Raw genomic sequence first — 17,924 nt, forward strand, 5'->3', positions numbered from 1 at the left:
CCTTTACTGATGCAAAAATTGCATTTGACAAATCCAGCACCACTACTTGATAAAAATAATTAGAAAACTAGGAATAGAAGGAAATGTTCTCAACATCATAAAAGGCATATATGCAAACCCCAAGCTAGAAATCTATGTAATGGGAAAAGACTGAAAGCTTTCCCTCTGAGAGTAGGAACAAGAAAATGATGCCCAATGTGACCACTGGTAATCAACACTGGACTGTGATAACATGAATGGAATCTGAAAACATCATGTTGAGCCATACACAAAAGGTCAAATATTGTATTATCATCTGATTTGAAATTAGAAGAATACCCATAGAGTCAGAATCTAGAATATAGGTTATTAGGGAATGGGGTGGGGGTAGGAAATGAGATGTTAGGGCTTAAAATACATAGGATTCCCCATGTGGAATGATGGAAATGTTTTGTTTATGGATGTGGTGATGTTAGCATAACAATATGAATGTAATTAATGACACTGAAATATGTAAATGAATTTTATTGAAAGAGGAAATAATTAGATTGTATAAGGTAAATGAATACATTTAATAAAATTCATGGAACTATACTATATAAGTAGGGTACCTTAGGTTAAGCCATGGATTATAATTAATATTACATTTTTTGAAGTGTGCTATCATCAATTATAATAAATGTTTCACAACAATGCACATTGTAAATAATGGAGTGGCACATGACAATCCTGTATTTTTTGTGTGATTGTTCTGTAAAATTCAACTTCTCTAATAAAAAAAGAATAAATGTAAGGAAAAATATTTTAAAAATGTGGAAAACCATCAAGTACACTACTAAATGCATAATGAGAGCAGCAGAAAGACAAAAGAGAAGGGATCAGTAAAACATATTTAAAGAGATAATTGCTAAAAACTTCACAAAATTGATAAAAGTATTAATCTAAAAAAAGATTATGAATTCTCACTAGGATAAACATAACCATATTTACAAACAAACATATTATAGTAGAAGTTTAGAAGCCAAAGGCAAAACAAAATCTTAAAAGCAGGTAGTGAAAAAAATTCAATGCATATGAGGGATTGCCCAATAAAGATTCTGATTTAGAACAATAATGAAATAATGAAGGCCAGAAAGCAGTGGAATGACATATGAAAAGTACTGAAGGAAAAGAAGTCAAGCAAGAATGTTTTACCTACCAATACTGTCTTTCAAAATTAATGCAAATAAGTCATTCAGCGATACACAAGACAAATTACTATTTCTTGGGAGACTTTCTTTAGAAATATACTAAATCAAATGTTCTCATATAGCAATCAATTTACATTGAGCGATACATGGATTTCAAAGGAATAAACAAAGATTCAAAGTTGAAGTAATTATGTAATTAGAGTATAAATGCATGCATATTCTCCTTTCTTCTCTTTATTGCTTTAAAAGACAATGATATAATGCAGTATATATAATGGTATTTGAGTTTATGAAATATAGAAAAGTAATATGTTTCCCAAGAATAGCACAGAGGAGGTAGGGGAGGCTTTGTTGGAGTAAGAAATTATACCAGATAGTAACTCAAATCCATAGCAACAAATGTAGAGAACTAGATTGGTAAATGGCAAGGTTAATACAGCACAGAGTATAAATATATATACTTCATCTTCTGTCTTACATCTCCTTAAAAGACAAAAAAATATAAATAATTATAACAATGTATATTTGTGTTTGTATTATATTATTGCAATAATAGCTACAAAAATAGCACTTAAAAGGAGAAGATAAAGTAGCACTATACAGGAGTAATATTCTCATAGCTCACCAGAATTAAACTGGTTTAAATCCAAAGTAGATTCTGTATAGTCAAGATGATTATGAAAACCTTAGAGCAAGCAATAAGATAATTACTTCAAAATATAGTGAAAAACAAATTTGTAAGATTTATAGGAAGTATATCTTTGAATGTTTATAGATGAAATACATAAAACTTTTTGGAATCTCCTCTCTGAGTTCAAATCTTAAATTTCCACTTTTAGATGTGTGGCATTTAGCCTATTACTTCAACTCTTCGTGTATCAGTTGCCCTACCTGTACATAGGATGGTGATACTTAATCTAAAAGTAATTTTGAAAATCCACATAGGGTCACTTCCTTGACTAAAATGGGTTTATGAAATCGAGGATATTAGTAAACCAAATAAACATTGGATCATTTGTGGATTGCATAGTTTCTATGATTATAGACTCTCCTCATGGAATTAAAACTTAAGGTTTCAGTCATCAAGAACTTTAAAAGCAGGTCAAGAATGTGTCATTCAAGGAACGTGATTTGATTGTGAAAAGCTTTATACAATAGCACTGTCATCCTGCCTGTGAAGGCTTCATGATGCCCAATGACATGAAATTTACGAGAGTTTTGTTGGTGGTGATGTTTGTGGTTAATGTGAAAATAATTTTTATGAGGACAACGTTGCCTGTGGTTTGCCACACCTACTAGAGAGGAAGTATAAAAGGTCTTGCAGAGATGGTGATAATCACATTCAGGACAATCTCATCCTCTCCCACACTTGAACTGTCAACTCCTGACAACATGGTCTACTGCGGCAACTACTGTGGAGGACTGGGCTATGGCTATGGTGGCCTAGGTTGTGGCTATGGTTATGGTGGCCTGGGCTGCGGCTATGGCTATGGTGGCCTGGGCTGTGGCTATGGCTATGGTGGCCTAGGCTGTGGCTATCGTAGCTATGGTGGTTATGGATATGGCTGCTACCGCCCATTTTCCTGTGGAAGCTACGGATATGGCTGCTACCGTCCATCTTGCTATGGAGGATACTATGGTGGATGCTACTGAGAGATATAATTGAGCACCTGTGTTACTGGATGTGTCCACCTATGAGCCAACAGCTCTCTATTGTATTCTTCCCCTTCAGTCTTCGCACTAGCAACAATTCAACTATCGGCTCTCAAGAAAGAACTACAGATGTCATCTCAATTTGACTTTATGTGCAAGAGTATAAAGAATATTTTTAATAATAATGTTAAAATTTTTCTTTTGATATCTGAGGAATTCTTTCAATAAATTTAAACTATTTTCAAATGTGATTTGTTTCTTCCTTATTTCACCATTATTTTCTCATGCTGATTATTGTATTAATAAAAGGGAAATCTTTCATGCTACAGTCCTATAAGAGTGATGTGTATTCAATATCAGTCATGGTGATCAGTTTCTTGAAAAGGGGTTTTAAGTGTGGCATATGCTCTCATACTCAATATTTGACAGCTGTATTTGCCCATTTTCCAGTTACCACATGCCAAATCTTCTCTATCTTCAAGGGCAAATTTTTGTCCCACCACATAATTCTAAGACCATCTAAAACTGACCTTCCATGTGTACATAATTGTGGCTTCTTCCTAAAAGAATAAAGCCTAAAAATCAGCTGTTTCTAAATGAAACTTTCTTTCATCCAACCAAAAATGATACTATTTAATCATTAGCCTATATATAAGGTTTTTTAAGCAATGAAAATGTCAGGCAAAACTTGTTATCAGATGGACTGTATTTCAAACAAAGACATGTTCAAGTCCTAGCTCCCAGTCCTGTGTCTGTGAACCAACTTATAACATGGATCTACATAGATCTTAATAGTTAAATAAGGCCAAACTGAATCACAGTGTGGATATGAAACTGCATTTGTAAATATGATTTTGAAGATAGCATTAGCTATTATGAAGCCAAACTAAAGCAGGGTGACCTTAATCCAACCTGACTGGAGTTTATAAGCAGAGGAAATTTGAATGCAGTAGTAGAAGAAAAATTACAAGGTTTGGGGCATTAACCTTGAGTTGTGGATAGCTGGTAAGCCAGCAAAATAAAGAAATCAGAAATGAATGACCAGCCAACACTTTGCTTTAGAAATTCTAACTTAAAAAACTGAGAAAATAAGATCTTGCTGTTTAAGCCAGCAAGACTATGGTGATTTATATATAAGCCAGGCAAAACCTTAAGTAATATTCCTGTTTCCCAGCATGATTTTTCATTTTCCTCTCTCTTTGCCTGTTTCCATAAACCCTAGAATTTGGATATTTAGGTGAGCTACATTGTTGTTGCATTTGGAATTTCTATCTGACATCATCTGAAGGAGGCTTTTTTGTTCCCTACCTTATAGGTTTAAGGGATATCCCATATGACTGAGCACACAATGTGGGTCTGTTAATCGTCTTTGTGTTTGAGTCCCTAATTGAGATAATCACCTGGTTACCATTTCAGAACATTTAGCATAAGAAATCAAATCACTTTTTTATGGAACAGTGGTTTCAAATTTCATATTTCTAACTTCTACTTTAAAGTCATCAAAATGTATTTTCTATTGAGTACATTTTTCCTCTATATTTATCAAAAGAAAAAAAAGAGTAGAGGAATTGCAATATCAGTCATTTAAAGGTTCATTTATAATTAAATTTTTTTCAGTTTAACTTTCAAGAAATGACAAAATTTTGCACAAATGAATAAGAAATTCATAGCCAATTTGAAATATCAACATGTTGAAATTGCAAACATTACTTTTTTTAAGATCAAGATATTTTGAAGGGCAATACTTAGAAAATTGTAAATACACACTTGGCAACTTTAAATACAAGGACATAAGATTGATTGAGGACATTTTTTAGCCATAAATTCTCAGAAATCATCTTATTTTTTCTATATAGAAAATATTTCAATCCATGTATTCCTCTTGCAAAACTGATTTTTCTCAAAAAGCTTGCTCTAATTATCATAGCCTATGCTGTGAAAAAGAAATCAAATAATATTAATAGGACAATATCATGAGACACTTCACATAGTTCAGCACTGATGCCAGTTTCTGGCAGCAGTAAGAATTTGATTTTTTAAAAAATAAAATGCATTAATGGAAAATAAATGTATTAAAGAGTATGCTGAAAAATCTTTCCTAATGTTTTCTGTTACTTAAATACGTTACAATCAGGAACATCTGAACAAGGGTTTGTATTCACTTGTGTACACATTCATCTCTCTCCAGAGCCTTAATATCCAAGTGATGATATCTTTCTAGGGGTCTATTCAGAAGGAAAGAGGAATTCAGTAACAGGGGAACATAGTGGGCTTTGATTCTATCTACTTCTACCCTATATCCTTTGGACATGAACACATTTAGAATAAATATCCTATACTGAAACCTGGATGGTTTTGATGGAAGAAGTGAATTGTGCAGTTAAAATTTCTTAATAAACTTTCTAATAATATAGGGTAAAGTTACCCTTTCATACATGGAGGGAAACTCCATTAGTTCCCTCGAATGCTATAATAATACATTAAGTAAGTGGTACTGTGTGTTTACCATTGCTTCAAGAGACCTTAATAAATGTTCTTTAATCTTTTTTCCCTACCTCTTTTGAAGACATAAAATCTCATTTTCCCACAATTCTAACATGCCTACATAACCATCCACCAACATTTGATGGCTACATGAAATTCCTATCAATGAGATTATAGTGAGGTGAAGCCATTTTGTGATTTATATTTATATTATTTGAATTTCAAAATGTATAAATGTAGAAATAGGTATATAATATAAATACTGCTGGATCACTGAATAAATATGACTAGAATCTCACAAAAAATATGGCCAAACACTAATTTATTTGTGACAAAATTCTATATGGTATTTGAAAATGACATGAAGAGGTATAAAATGAAACATTTTTCTCCCAAATTATAAAAAGTCATGTTTCAAATTCTCAGAAACAAATGTTATAATTTCATTCTTTTCCATCTTCCCCATTATTACATAATTTAACTTATGTTCATGCATTATTATATTATTATTTTTAATTTAAAAACAGTCTTTGTAGGAAACACTGTAACATTAAGAATTCACATAATTTTAGTAAAAACACATATAATGTCAATGTCAAGTTCTTAAATCTAATACACTCGTGTGTGTGTGTCAACCCATTATAAGTATGTACTTTTAATGACACTATTTCAGTTAAGGTGTGACCACCCACTTGCATCAGGATGGACATATTTTTTTTTAAAGAAGATTTAGATTACATGAATGTTACATTGAAAACATAGTGGGGAACGGAAGGGACTGGTCTATAAGATATAAATTGGGACTTTTCAGGAGGGGGAGGCAGGATGGCGGCTGAGTGAACTTCCCGGTTACTAGCTCCTGGGGGGAATTGGTTGGGAGGCGTCGGGGACTCTTTGGGACTGGCTGTTTCGGGATTTTTCCTGGTCCGGAGGTGTCTGGACATCGATTTGGGGGGAAGGTGGCGGAGAGGATCCATCTGTGAAATATACACGGAGATCCCAGCTACGTGTGGAGGATTCCCTCCTTGGGTAGGCGGAGCCGAGGCAGTTAGCACCGCGCGGAGCCCCGGCGGGCGGCGGCCAGGGTAGCCGATTCCGGCCGAGCCCGGCTGAGCTGCGGCAGGCGGGGGCAGCTGAGCCTGGTGGCGGGGTTTCTGTTCTTTGGGTTTTTTTTATTTTTTATTTTTTGTTGTTGTTCTTTTTTTTTTTTTTTTCAATCCTCTCTTTCTTGTCCCCAATATTCTTCTTATACTATTTTACCTTAACAGTACGGTGGGTCCTGCGGGAGATACCTCACGTTTGCTGGGTTTCCTCGCCCTCCACTGCCTCATTTCTCTGTGGGTAGATTTGGCCTGTCTGCACTGTCCCCTTTCCCCTGCAGCTTGATGTCCTCCGCCGTCTGCTGTCTCTCCTATATTCCATCTCCCTTTCTTTGATCCACAAGGTGTCTGGCTCTCGATTTCTGGTGCCTTTGTTTGGTTTTCCGTCTGGTGTTCGTCCCTGGGACTATTGCCTTTCTTTTCTCTTTCCCTCTCTCACGAAAACAATAGCCTCTTGGTACGTACCGCGTTCCTCCCGTGTTCGGTCGTCTACCTCATTGTGGGTGCTTTCCTACTGCTGTGACTCTACACGATTTGCATGATCTGGCCTGCATCCTCCCAGAGCTCATATTGTTGCTTTGTAAACGTGTATCGCCGGTGCTGCTTCGCACTTTTTCCTTCCTTGCACGGTTGACTTTCCCCGGCACTGGTGCTTTCCTTTGGAGTGGGCTTGACTAGCAATAAGGGATTGGAGTGGGAAGGGCAGGGTGACAGGGAGAAGGTGTAACACTTACGCAGGGACGGCAGCTGATTGGTCTCCAGGACTAGACGGGGAGGCTGGGGGGCTGATTAGACCCGTCAAGAAAAAGTGTTGACAGGACAGCAGCAGGGGTCTGCGGACCAAGCCAGTAGTCGGGAGGGCATGGCTGAGTCCAATCAACGGGCTGAAGGTCAGGAGGGGGGGCAGGACTTCGCACGGGCGATGGAGGATCTCGGAGCATTTATCGCCGACAGATTTGATGGGGTGGTGAAGGAGGTTGGCAGCGTGGGGACGACACTCGGGGGGGAAGTTGCAGACGTGCGCAAGAAAATAGCGGATGTGATGGAGGTGAACGCCACAGTTCGGGAAATAAAGAATGCACTTGCGGCGAGTATCGGCGGACTGGAGGAGGCGGAGCGGAGGGTTGGTGATGTGGAGGACAGTGCATTGGAGGTCGAGCAGATGGTGGAGGTGGTCGGTAGAAAGGTAGAAAGGATCCGGATGGGACTTGGGGACCTGGGTGATGGCGCGGAACGCTCAAACATGCGTATTGAGGGCGTTCCGGGGGGAGGGGGGGGAGGGGGGTCGGGGGGAGTGTTGCAGGGAATAGTGAATGAGGGCTTCCCGGGTCTGCTGGGGGAGACGGATGTGCGTGTCCGGGGGGCGCGGCGCACTCCACTGGTCGTGGACCCCGGCGGGCCCACCCCAGGACGTGTGCTTGTCGGGTTGTCCGGTGCTCGGGACGGGGAGGGGATTCTAGAGGCGGGGGGGGGGGGGGGGGGGGGGGGGGCATCGCATACAAGGGAGACTCCATGGGATTGGGTGCTGGTTTCTCGTCTGGAGCGGTGGGGGCGGGAGGGCGGTGGTGTGATGTAGTCGGGGTGCTAGAGGAGGGAGGTTTCCGGCCGGGAGTGCTCTGTCCAGCTGGACTGGCGTTCGGGGATGATGGAGAGTTCAAGGTGCTCGCGGATGGGCGGGGACTGGGAGAGTGTGTCGGCGGGGGGCCTCCCCTTCGGGAGATTCTTGGGGGAGTTCTGCGGGAAGGGGGGAGGGGGCAGGGCGGTCGGAGATGGGGGAGAGTGTAAAAGCGACAAGAAAGACAAAGATAGAAGGGGAAAATAAAATAATACAAACAAAATATAACAAACACAAATCCAACCAAAATATGGCTACCATAAATAACTCTCTAAACGTAATAACACTGAATGTCAATGGATTAAACTCACCTATCAAAAGATTCAGACTGGGACACTGGATAAGGAAATACGACCCATCTATATGCTGCCTACAAGAGACACATCTTAGACCCAGAGACTCATGGAGGTTGAAAGTGAATGGCTGGAAAACAATCATACAAGCAAACAACAACCAAAAAAAGGCAGGAGTAGCTATATTAATATCAGACAGAATAGACTTTAAATGCGAAACAATTGTGAGAGACAAAGAAGGATACTATATTTTAGTGAAAGGGACAATCTGTCAAGAAGATCGAACAATCATAAATATTTATGCTCCTAACAAGGGCGCCTCTAAATATGTGAGGCAAACGCTGGAAAAACTAAGTGAAAGAATAGATGCATCTACAATTATAGTGGGGGATTTTAATACACCACTATCAACTCTGGACAGAACATCTCAAAAGAGAATCACTAAAGAAACAAAACATTTGAACAGTATATTAGAAGAGCTGGATCTAATAGACATATATAGATCATTACACCCAAACACAGCAGGATATACATTTTTCTCAAGCGCACATGGAACATTCTCCAAGATTGACCATATGCTAGGCCACAAAGAAAGGCTTAATGAATTCAGAAAGATCGAAATCATACAAAACAATATCTCTGACCACAGTGGAGTCAAGCTGGAAATTTGCAAGGGACAGAGACCCAGACTTCACACGACAATTTGGAAATTAAACAGCACACTCTTAGAAAAAGAGTGGGTCAAAGAGGAAATCTCAAAAGAAATCAATGACTACCTTGAAACAAATGATAATGATAACACAACATACCAAAATTTATGGGATGCAGCAAAAGCGGTACTGAGAGGGAAATTTATAGCCATAAATTCATATATCAAAAAAGAAGAAAGAGCAAAAATTGAAGAATTAACTGCACATTTGAAGGAATTAGAAAAACAACAACAAAGTAACCCAACAGGAAGAAGAAGGAAGGAAATAACAAAGATAAGAGCAGAACTAAATGAAATAGAAAATAAGAAAGCACTTGAAAAAATAAACAAGACCAAGAGCTGGTTTTTTGAGAAGATCAACAAAACTGACAAACCTTTAGCGAGACTAACAAAGAAAAAAAGAGAAAAGATGCAAATACACAAAATAAGAAATGAGAAAGGTGAAATCACCACTGACCCCACAGAAATAAAGACTATCATAAGAGGATACTTTGAAAAACTATATTCCAACAAAAATGACAATTTAGAGGAAATGGACAAATTCCTAGAAATACATAAGCAGCCCATACTGACAAAAGAAGAAATTGATGATCTTAACAAACCAATCACAAGCAAAGAGATAGAATCAGTCATTAAAAATCTCCCAACTAAGAAGAGCCCAGGGCCAGACGGCTTCACAGGTGAATTCTACAAAACATTCCGGAAAGAACTAACACCAATCCTGTTGAAACTATTCCAAAAAATCGAAACAGAAGGAACACTGCCTAATTCCTTCTATGATGCCAACATTACCCTAGTACCAAAGCCAAACAAAGACACCACAAGAAAGGAAAATTACAGACCAATTTCTCTAATGAACCTAGACGCAAAAATACTTAACAAAATACTTGCTAATCGTATTCAACAACACATTAAACGAATTATACACCATGACCAAGTGGGATTTATTCCAGGTATGCAAGGATGGTTCAACATAAGAAAATCAATCAATGTAATACACCATATAAACAGATTGAGAGAAAAAAACCACATGATTATATCTATAGATGCAGAAAAGGCATTTGACAAAATACAGCACCCCTTCCTGATAAAAACACTCCAAAAGATCGGAATACAAGGAAACTTTTTGAACATGATAAAGAGTATATATGAAAAACCTAAAGCCAACATTGTTTACAATGGCGAAATCCTGAAATCCTTCCCTCTAAAATCAGGAACAAGACAAGGATGCCCATTGTCTCCGCTCCTATTTAACATTGTCTTGGAAGTACTGGCTCGAGCACTGAGACAAGAACCAGATATAAAAGGCATTCAAATTGGAAGGGAAGAAGTCAAAATTTCATTATTTGCAGATGACATGATCCTATATATAGAAAACCCTGAGAGATCTACAACAAAGCTCCTAGAACTCATAAATGAGTTTAGCAAAGTCGCAGGTTATAAGATCAATGCGCAAAAATCAGTAGCATTTCTATACACCAATAATGAGCAAGATCAGGAGGAAATCAAGAAACAAATACCATTCACAATAGTAAATAAAAAAATCAAATACTTAGGAATAAATTTAACTAAAGATGTAAAAAACTTATACATCGAGAACTATACAAGATTGTTCAAGGAAATCAAAGAAGACCTAAATAAATGGAAGAATATTCCCTGTTCATGGATAGGAAGACTGAATATTATTAAGATGTCTATCCTACCAAAACTGATCTACACATTCAATGCAATCCCAATAAATATCAACACAGCCTTCTTTAAGGAACTAGAAAAACTAACTATGAAATTTATTTGGAATAAAAAGAGGCCCCGAATAGCCAAAGACATATTGAAAAAGAAAAACGAAATAGGAGGAATCACACTTCCTGACTTCAAAACATACTACAAAGCTACAGTAGTGAAAACAGCATGGTACTGGCATAAGGAGAGACACACAGACCAATGGAATCGAATTGAAAGTTCAGATATAGAACCTCATGTATATAGCCATATAATATTCGATAAAGCCACCAAACCCTCTCAACTGGGAGAGAATGGCCTATTCAACAAATGGTGCCTGGAGAACTGGATAGCTATATGTAGAACAATGAAAGAGGATTACCATCTCACACCTTATACAAAGATCAACTCAAGATGGATCAAAGACCTAAATATAAGAGCCAAGACCATAAAGACCTTGGAAAGCAGTGTAGGGAAACATCTACAGGACCTTGTAATAGGAAATGGCTTCATGAATATCACACCAAAAGCACGAGCAGCAAAAGAACAAATAGATAAATGGGACTACCTCAAAATTAAAGCCTTCTGCACCTCAAAGGAGTTTGTCAAGAAAGTAAAAAGGGAACCCACACAATGGGAGAAAATATTTGGCAACCATATATCTGATAAGAGACTTATAACTTGCATATATAAAGAACTCATAGATCTCGAAAACAAAAAGATAAACAACCCATTTAAAAAATGGGAAAAAGATTTAAACAGACACTTCTCCAAAGAAGAAATACAAATGGCTAAAAAGCACATGAAAAAATGCTCCAAATCCCTAGCTATCAGGGAAATGCAAATCAAAACTACAATGAGATACCATCTTACTCCCATAAGATTGGCAGCCATGAAAAAAACAGTAGAATACAAATGCTGGAGAGGATGTGAAGAAAGGGGAACACTCATCCATTGCTGGTGGGAATGCAGAAGGATCCAACCATTCTGGAGGACAGTTTGGCAGTTTCTCAAAAAATTATCCATAGATTTGCCATATGACCCAGCAATACCACTGCTGGGTATATACCCATCAGATCTGAAAACAAGGACACAAACCGATATATGTACACCAATGTTCATAGCAGCATTGTTCACCATCGCCAAAAGTTGGAATCAATCCAAAAGTCCATCAACAGATGAGTGGATCAATAAAATGTGGTATATACACACAATGGAATACTACTCAGCTGTAAGAACCAATACACTACAATCGCACGTGATAACATGGATGAACCTTGAGAATCTTATGTTGAGTGAAGCAACCCAGGCATTGAAGGACAAATACTATATGACCTCAATGATATGAAATAAGTTAACTGCCTCAGAGAGCTAGAGTCTGGAAAAGTGGCTTACTGGAAATCAGGGGGTGGAGGAAGGATGTGAGTTAATGTCTGTAGGGGTGGAATCTGTGATGAGCTGGGGGTAAGTATGAGCACAAAGAAGGGACAAAATGGGGGCAAGGGGTTACCTTCGGGTGGGGTTTTCTGGGTTTGAGGGGGGCTGGGGATGGGAAGAGGGGAAATATGGTCCAAGAAATAGGTGGGAGGGAGGGGCAACATACAAACATGGGAGAGTGCCAGAAGTTCATTGAGAACTAAATGTTGAGTAAAACGTATCAAAGTATAAGTAGGAGGGTTACCTGGTTAGGACGCTCAGGGGGTATGGTCTGATGCGGGAGGACTCCGGAGGGAATAGCTGAAGGCTCATTTTGCCAAGGTGGGTTCTACCATTGGGTGGGGTGGACCCATATCCTGGGGAAGACTAATGCCGTCGAATAGAGAGAACTGTATCTCTCGTGAGAAAGGACGGCTCCCAGGGCATTAGATTGGCAGGCGTTGTGGGCCCTAAGGGGAGGGGAAAATGGACGTGCAATGGATGGAACAAAGGTAAATAAGGGGGCAAAAGAGGAGTTATGTGAGAGTACACGAGGATGAATATAAAACAGCTAATATTACACCAAAAACATATAGGGGATGACAGACTAATAATGAAAACCATAAGACAAAACATAGGATAACTAAAAAATTTAGAAAACTGTACAACCTAAAGTATGGACCACATAGTAAGCACAAATGTTACCTTGTTTGAAAACTATAGTTTCGGAATCTGTACATCAGTTTCAGGAAATATGATATGAATAAGTTAAAAGATTATTGCTGTGGAAGGGAAAAGGTTTTATGGTGGATCTGGGGAAATACTGTATATTGTATATATGAATTTTGGTGATCTAAGACTCTTCTGAAGCTGACATTATGTTGGTATTGACTTTACGGGAAGTTTTGGATCACAGAGTGGTTCAACAATGGCAGCGGAGGAATACTGATATGGGATGTTATTGACAGGATATATATGGTTGACAGTGGTTATACAGGGCATATGCCCAGGGTATATGGTAATATCTATATATACTCATAGTGGAAACAATTAAAAACAACAGCTGGGGGGGTACTGGGCTCCTGGCCGGGGGGTCACTGTTGTGGGCCCTGGGAGAGCAGCGGCAATCCTCCAGGTGCAACGGCAAGAACCAGGAAGGAAGGAGGGCCCAACAGTGGGCTCTTGATACTAATGGCTACACTTTTGAGCCTATACACCTGCAATAAGAACAAGGCCTAGAGTAGCATTGTGCCTGGGGGTTTCCTCCTGACAGCCCTCATGTTACTCAAATGTGGCCACTCTCACAGCCAAACTCAGCGTGTAGATGTGATGCATTCCCCCCAGCGTGGGACACGACACCCGGGGATGAGCCTCCCTGGCACCGAGGGATCACTACCACATACCAGCTGAAGAAGCAACTAGAAAATGACCTTGAATTAAAGATTCAATGCGGAACATCAGAATATACCTATCTACATATAATAACATGACTTCGGGAAGCGGTTTGACCTAATGTAAGGGGGAAATGGAAAAGAGAAATGAGATTATAAGGCTGTGAGTCTCTAAAAATGAGTCTGGAGGTTGTCAGAAGGAATACCCCTATGTACAACTGAACAGAGTCTAAGAGACAGATGAGGTAGATACAACCCCAGGTATTGGTTCTTTTGAGGGATAAAGAGACCCACGGGTTCTATGGTCATGGCAGAAGGGGTTCACTGCCATGACAGATGGCCCTTCTTTGGAGCTGGTGTTTCTGCGTGATGGAAATGGACTCAGAGGGGATCTCTTTTCACAAGACTTGCATGCTACTTTATTGGAATTGTAGTTGGTGCTGGGTTTAAGATATATGTAGGGGATTTGAATCTCTGGACTGATAATATGACACCCAGGCCCAGAGCCTCAACAGACTTCAGCTCCTAAACTTTGACTTATTGGACTTACTCCACTCAGCTAACATGGAGTTGAAGAAGGTCAGCCACCATAACATGGAGCCTAGAGTGTCTACAACTAGAAGCGGGAAGAGTGCATCCAGTACCCATGTGGAATCTAAGCCCTCACTTGACATAGGTGTGCAATGGACACAACCAATCCAATGTCCACAGAGAAAATGTGGAATGGGTGTGGGAACGGTAGCCATGGGGGCTGCTGGGTGTGGGGAACGGGAGGAAGAGATGAGATGTGGAGGCGTTTTCAGGACGTGGAGTTGTCCTGGATAGTGCTTCACGGACAATTACGGGACACTGTAGATCCCCCCAGGGCCCACTGGATGGAACGTGAGAGAGTCTGGGCTATGATGTGGACCATTGACTATGGGGTGCAGTGATGTTCAGAGATGAACTTACCAGGTGCAATGGATGTATCACGATGATGGGAGAGAGTGTTGCTGTGGGGGGAGTGGGGGGCAGGGGCAGTGGGGTTGAATGGGACCTCATATATTTTTTTAATGTAATTAAAAAATAATAATAATAATAAATAAATATTAAAAAAAAAAAAAAAAAGAAAACATAGTGGGATTCCCATATGCCTCAACCCCTACCCCACTTTTCCCCATTAACAATATCTTTCATTATTCTGGTACTTTACAACTGATGAACACTTATTTATGCATTGCTGTAAACTGTGGTCTATGGTTTACATTATGGTTTTTACACTTTGTACCTCACAATTTTATAGCTATTGACAAAATAAATAATGGCCTCTAACCATCATTGCAATGTCACGCAGAACAATTCCAATGTCGCCAAAAATGTCCCCAAAAGGCTATTTTTCCCTCGCCCTCCCCTCAGAACTTCTGTAACCACTTCCTTTATATCAATGTTATAACTTCTTCCATTGCTAGAATAATAACAGGTATACTTTAGTCCATAGATGCATTACCCCTTTTGTTTGTTCATTCCTCAATTTTGAGGATTTGGGAATGGTGATACTCACTCTCTTTCTGATTGAGAGGGGGCTTGGATCTCATAGGCAGATGGATGAAAGTGACTTGTTTGCAGTTGTAGATTCTATTTTTTCAGGATGGGTGTTTTCAATCGTCATCATTTTGTTAATTGTCATGGTCGAGAACAATGAACCAGAGAGCAGGTATTGCTCTCTGCTGAGATTCAAGGCTTTACCTGTATATCAACAGACAAAAGATTTAAGTCTTTGAAATATATATTTAATGAATGTCATGCTAATTATTGGTTGAAATAATAGTGGCAGAAGAGCCATGTATGGGGAAATTATAAATGAGTCTCGCTGTTACATTGGTGAACATATATCCCAAGGTAAATTCCTCACATGGGGTACCGAATTCCTGAGATTATCTGCCCTTCCTTTTTTCCTTGTTATACTGTCCTTACATGCCCCAAATCATCATGCTTTTTCCTTAGATTTTGCTGTGACACATGCTGTTCCCCATCCTGAAATCCAACTGAAATGATTTTTAAGCCAATGTCCTGTGTCCTTATCTGTTCATCCTTACCAAACCTAGACTCCTTCATTCAGCACCATAATTCACCTCTCCTTGTGTACTGTCGTCTCAATAATAAGCATGATATATTAATCTCTTAGGAATAAGAATTCATTTTCATTTCATATTTCCCCCTATTGAGCAAGGTCTTTTTCCAAATGCTTCACTAGTTGGTTCTTGGCAATAATCCCTCAATGCCATGTAGGATCATTCCCAAGAATCATTTCCCACTCTGGTGGGAAGGTAGTGAGCTCATATGCTGAGTTTGGCTTAGACAGAGGCCACAGTTGAGCAATGATGAGACTTTCACAAGGTAACTTTTAGGCGATCTCTAATACTATGATAAGTTTCAATTTCACAAGAACAAGGTTCATAAGTACAAACATCAACATGAAAGCTCTGATGTATTGGTCACTAAGCACTGCCCATGTACTCTAGGATTCTTGTCACTTCATTAGAGAATATAGCAGGACTTTCTAGACTGTAAACTCAATATTTATTTGGTTATTGTGTAGGTCTCTACTCACCAAAACAATACCCCATGATCACTTGAACTATTCATATTCCACAGAGGCATGCCTACATAGACCTCTCTTCATACATTCCCGCATTACCAATACTGCACACCAGTGATCCTCCCCTTTCACAGTTGTGACCCTTCTGAAATCCACAACCTCCTGAAAGAGAAAGCTAAAAAAACTATAAAAATATAATAATAATTAATTAAATTCACACCTAAAAAATTAAAAATGTTTCTGTGTCTTTCATCACCATAAGATAAGCTATCTACTACATTTTATGTTATCTTTTATATCACGATTTCATCTAAGTTCATAAGTGTCTTATATTTTTTTTTACTATTTTCAAAGAAGCTTAAGATACAGAGAAGTCACAGAGAAAATACAGGGGATGCCCATACAACCTTCCCCTTAGCTGTTCTTGTATGCCTCTACCACTAAATTTTGGAGGGTAAGAAAAGGACATCTCATCTGGTATGTTCATCTAAATGCAATACTATAGTAGTTCTTTCTAAGTGAGGATCCACTTAGAAACACCACTCGTCAAAAATGAGGGCTGAGGAAGATCAAAATGACCAAAACGTTTCGGGTGCTTCCATGAAAAGGAAGCACTTAGAAAGGATACATCATTACAGCAATTGCAATACTGTAATATTGAATATAATTCCTACACCAGAAAGAATGAGGAACACTTTGTAAAAGAAATATACAAATGTATTTCTAAAACTGAAGTTGATATTAAACATCAATCTACCAATGCTAATGCTCTGCAATGTCAAGAATGAAATATATAAGTGAAAGCACATTTATTCATATTCCAACTCCTTTGAGTCATATACAAGAGAAAAGCTTAAAAGCAGCCAGGGAACACACACACAATTCATACAAAATATAGTAAGAATAACAGCATTTTTACAAACAGAAAAAAAATAATGGAATTCAAAATAATATGTAATGACATTTTTAGGATAGATTGAAATTAACTATCAGCCTAGAGAGCTATGTAGGCAAATAATATCATCAAAAAATGAAACTGAACTGATGGCTTCAAACAAATAAAGTTTTGCCAGCAAAGCTGTACTGAAAGGAAACAGTAGAGATGCCTTGTATGATAGTTTAGATTGCATGCCCACAAGACACCCATTTCTGTGGGTGTGAATCTCTTATGGGTGGGAACTTTTCTTATGTACTTTAATTAAGGGCCTTTGATTGAGTTACTTCAATTAAAGTGCAGCTAGGGTGTGTCTTAATCCTCTTACTTGGAATCATTTATAAATGGGCTGAATGTGTACAGAGAAACCAAAAGAAAGTTAAAGAAGCTGAGAAAGAAAACAAGAAGCAAGAATCTCAATGAATGAAAACAGGAGAGAAGGGAGAGACAAGCAGATGCAATCATGAACTTTGACAAGTAATTGGTGGCAACCAGTCTTTGACAGGAAAACATCAGCTTATATTGCCTTGATCTGAATATTTTTTTCATAGCCTCAGAACTGTAATCTTGCAAGCCAATAATTGCCTATTGTGAAAGCCAACCCACTTCTGGTATATTGCTTTCAGCACCCTATCAGTTTAAAACACCCTGGAAAAAGGAAAATTATCAAGACAGAAACATGAATATTTACAAAGGATCAAATGCACCAGAAAATAATTCATAGGGACTGTGGGAAGATGGGAGCCCAGGAAAACACTGTACAGCATCCAGGGGAGGGTGGAAGACAGAGGCTGATAAATTATGCAAATAAAAGTACATTGCTGTCTCCCCACAGTGGTGTCACGGTGCCTATCTGCCACTCT

The 17,924-nt window shown here is 38.8% G+C and overlaps 1 protein-coding gene across 1 annotated transcript; it reads left to right on the forward strand.

Moving 5' to 3' along the window:
* The first annotated feature begins 2,561 nt into the window (after nucleotides 1–2,561).
* LOC131278364 (keratin-associated protein 20-2-like) lies at nucleotides 2,562–2,822 on the forward strand. Its single transcript, XM_058296487.1, has one exon. It carries the CDS (start codon nucleotides 2,562–2,564, stop codon nucleotides 2,820–2,822), a length of 261 nt encoding a protein of 86 aa, XP_058152470.1.
* The last annotated feature ends 15,102 nt before the right edge of the window (nucleotides 2,823–17,924 follow it).

Source organism: Dasypus novemcinctus, chromosome 4, assembly GCF_030445035.2.
Source record: "Dasypus novemcinctus isolate mDasNov1 chromosome 4, mDasNov1.1.hap2, whole genome shotgun sequence".
Taxonomy (NCBI): Eukaryota; Metazoa; Chordata; class Mammalia; order Cingulata; family Dasypodidae; genus Dasypus; species Dasypus novemcinctus.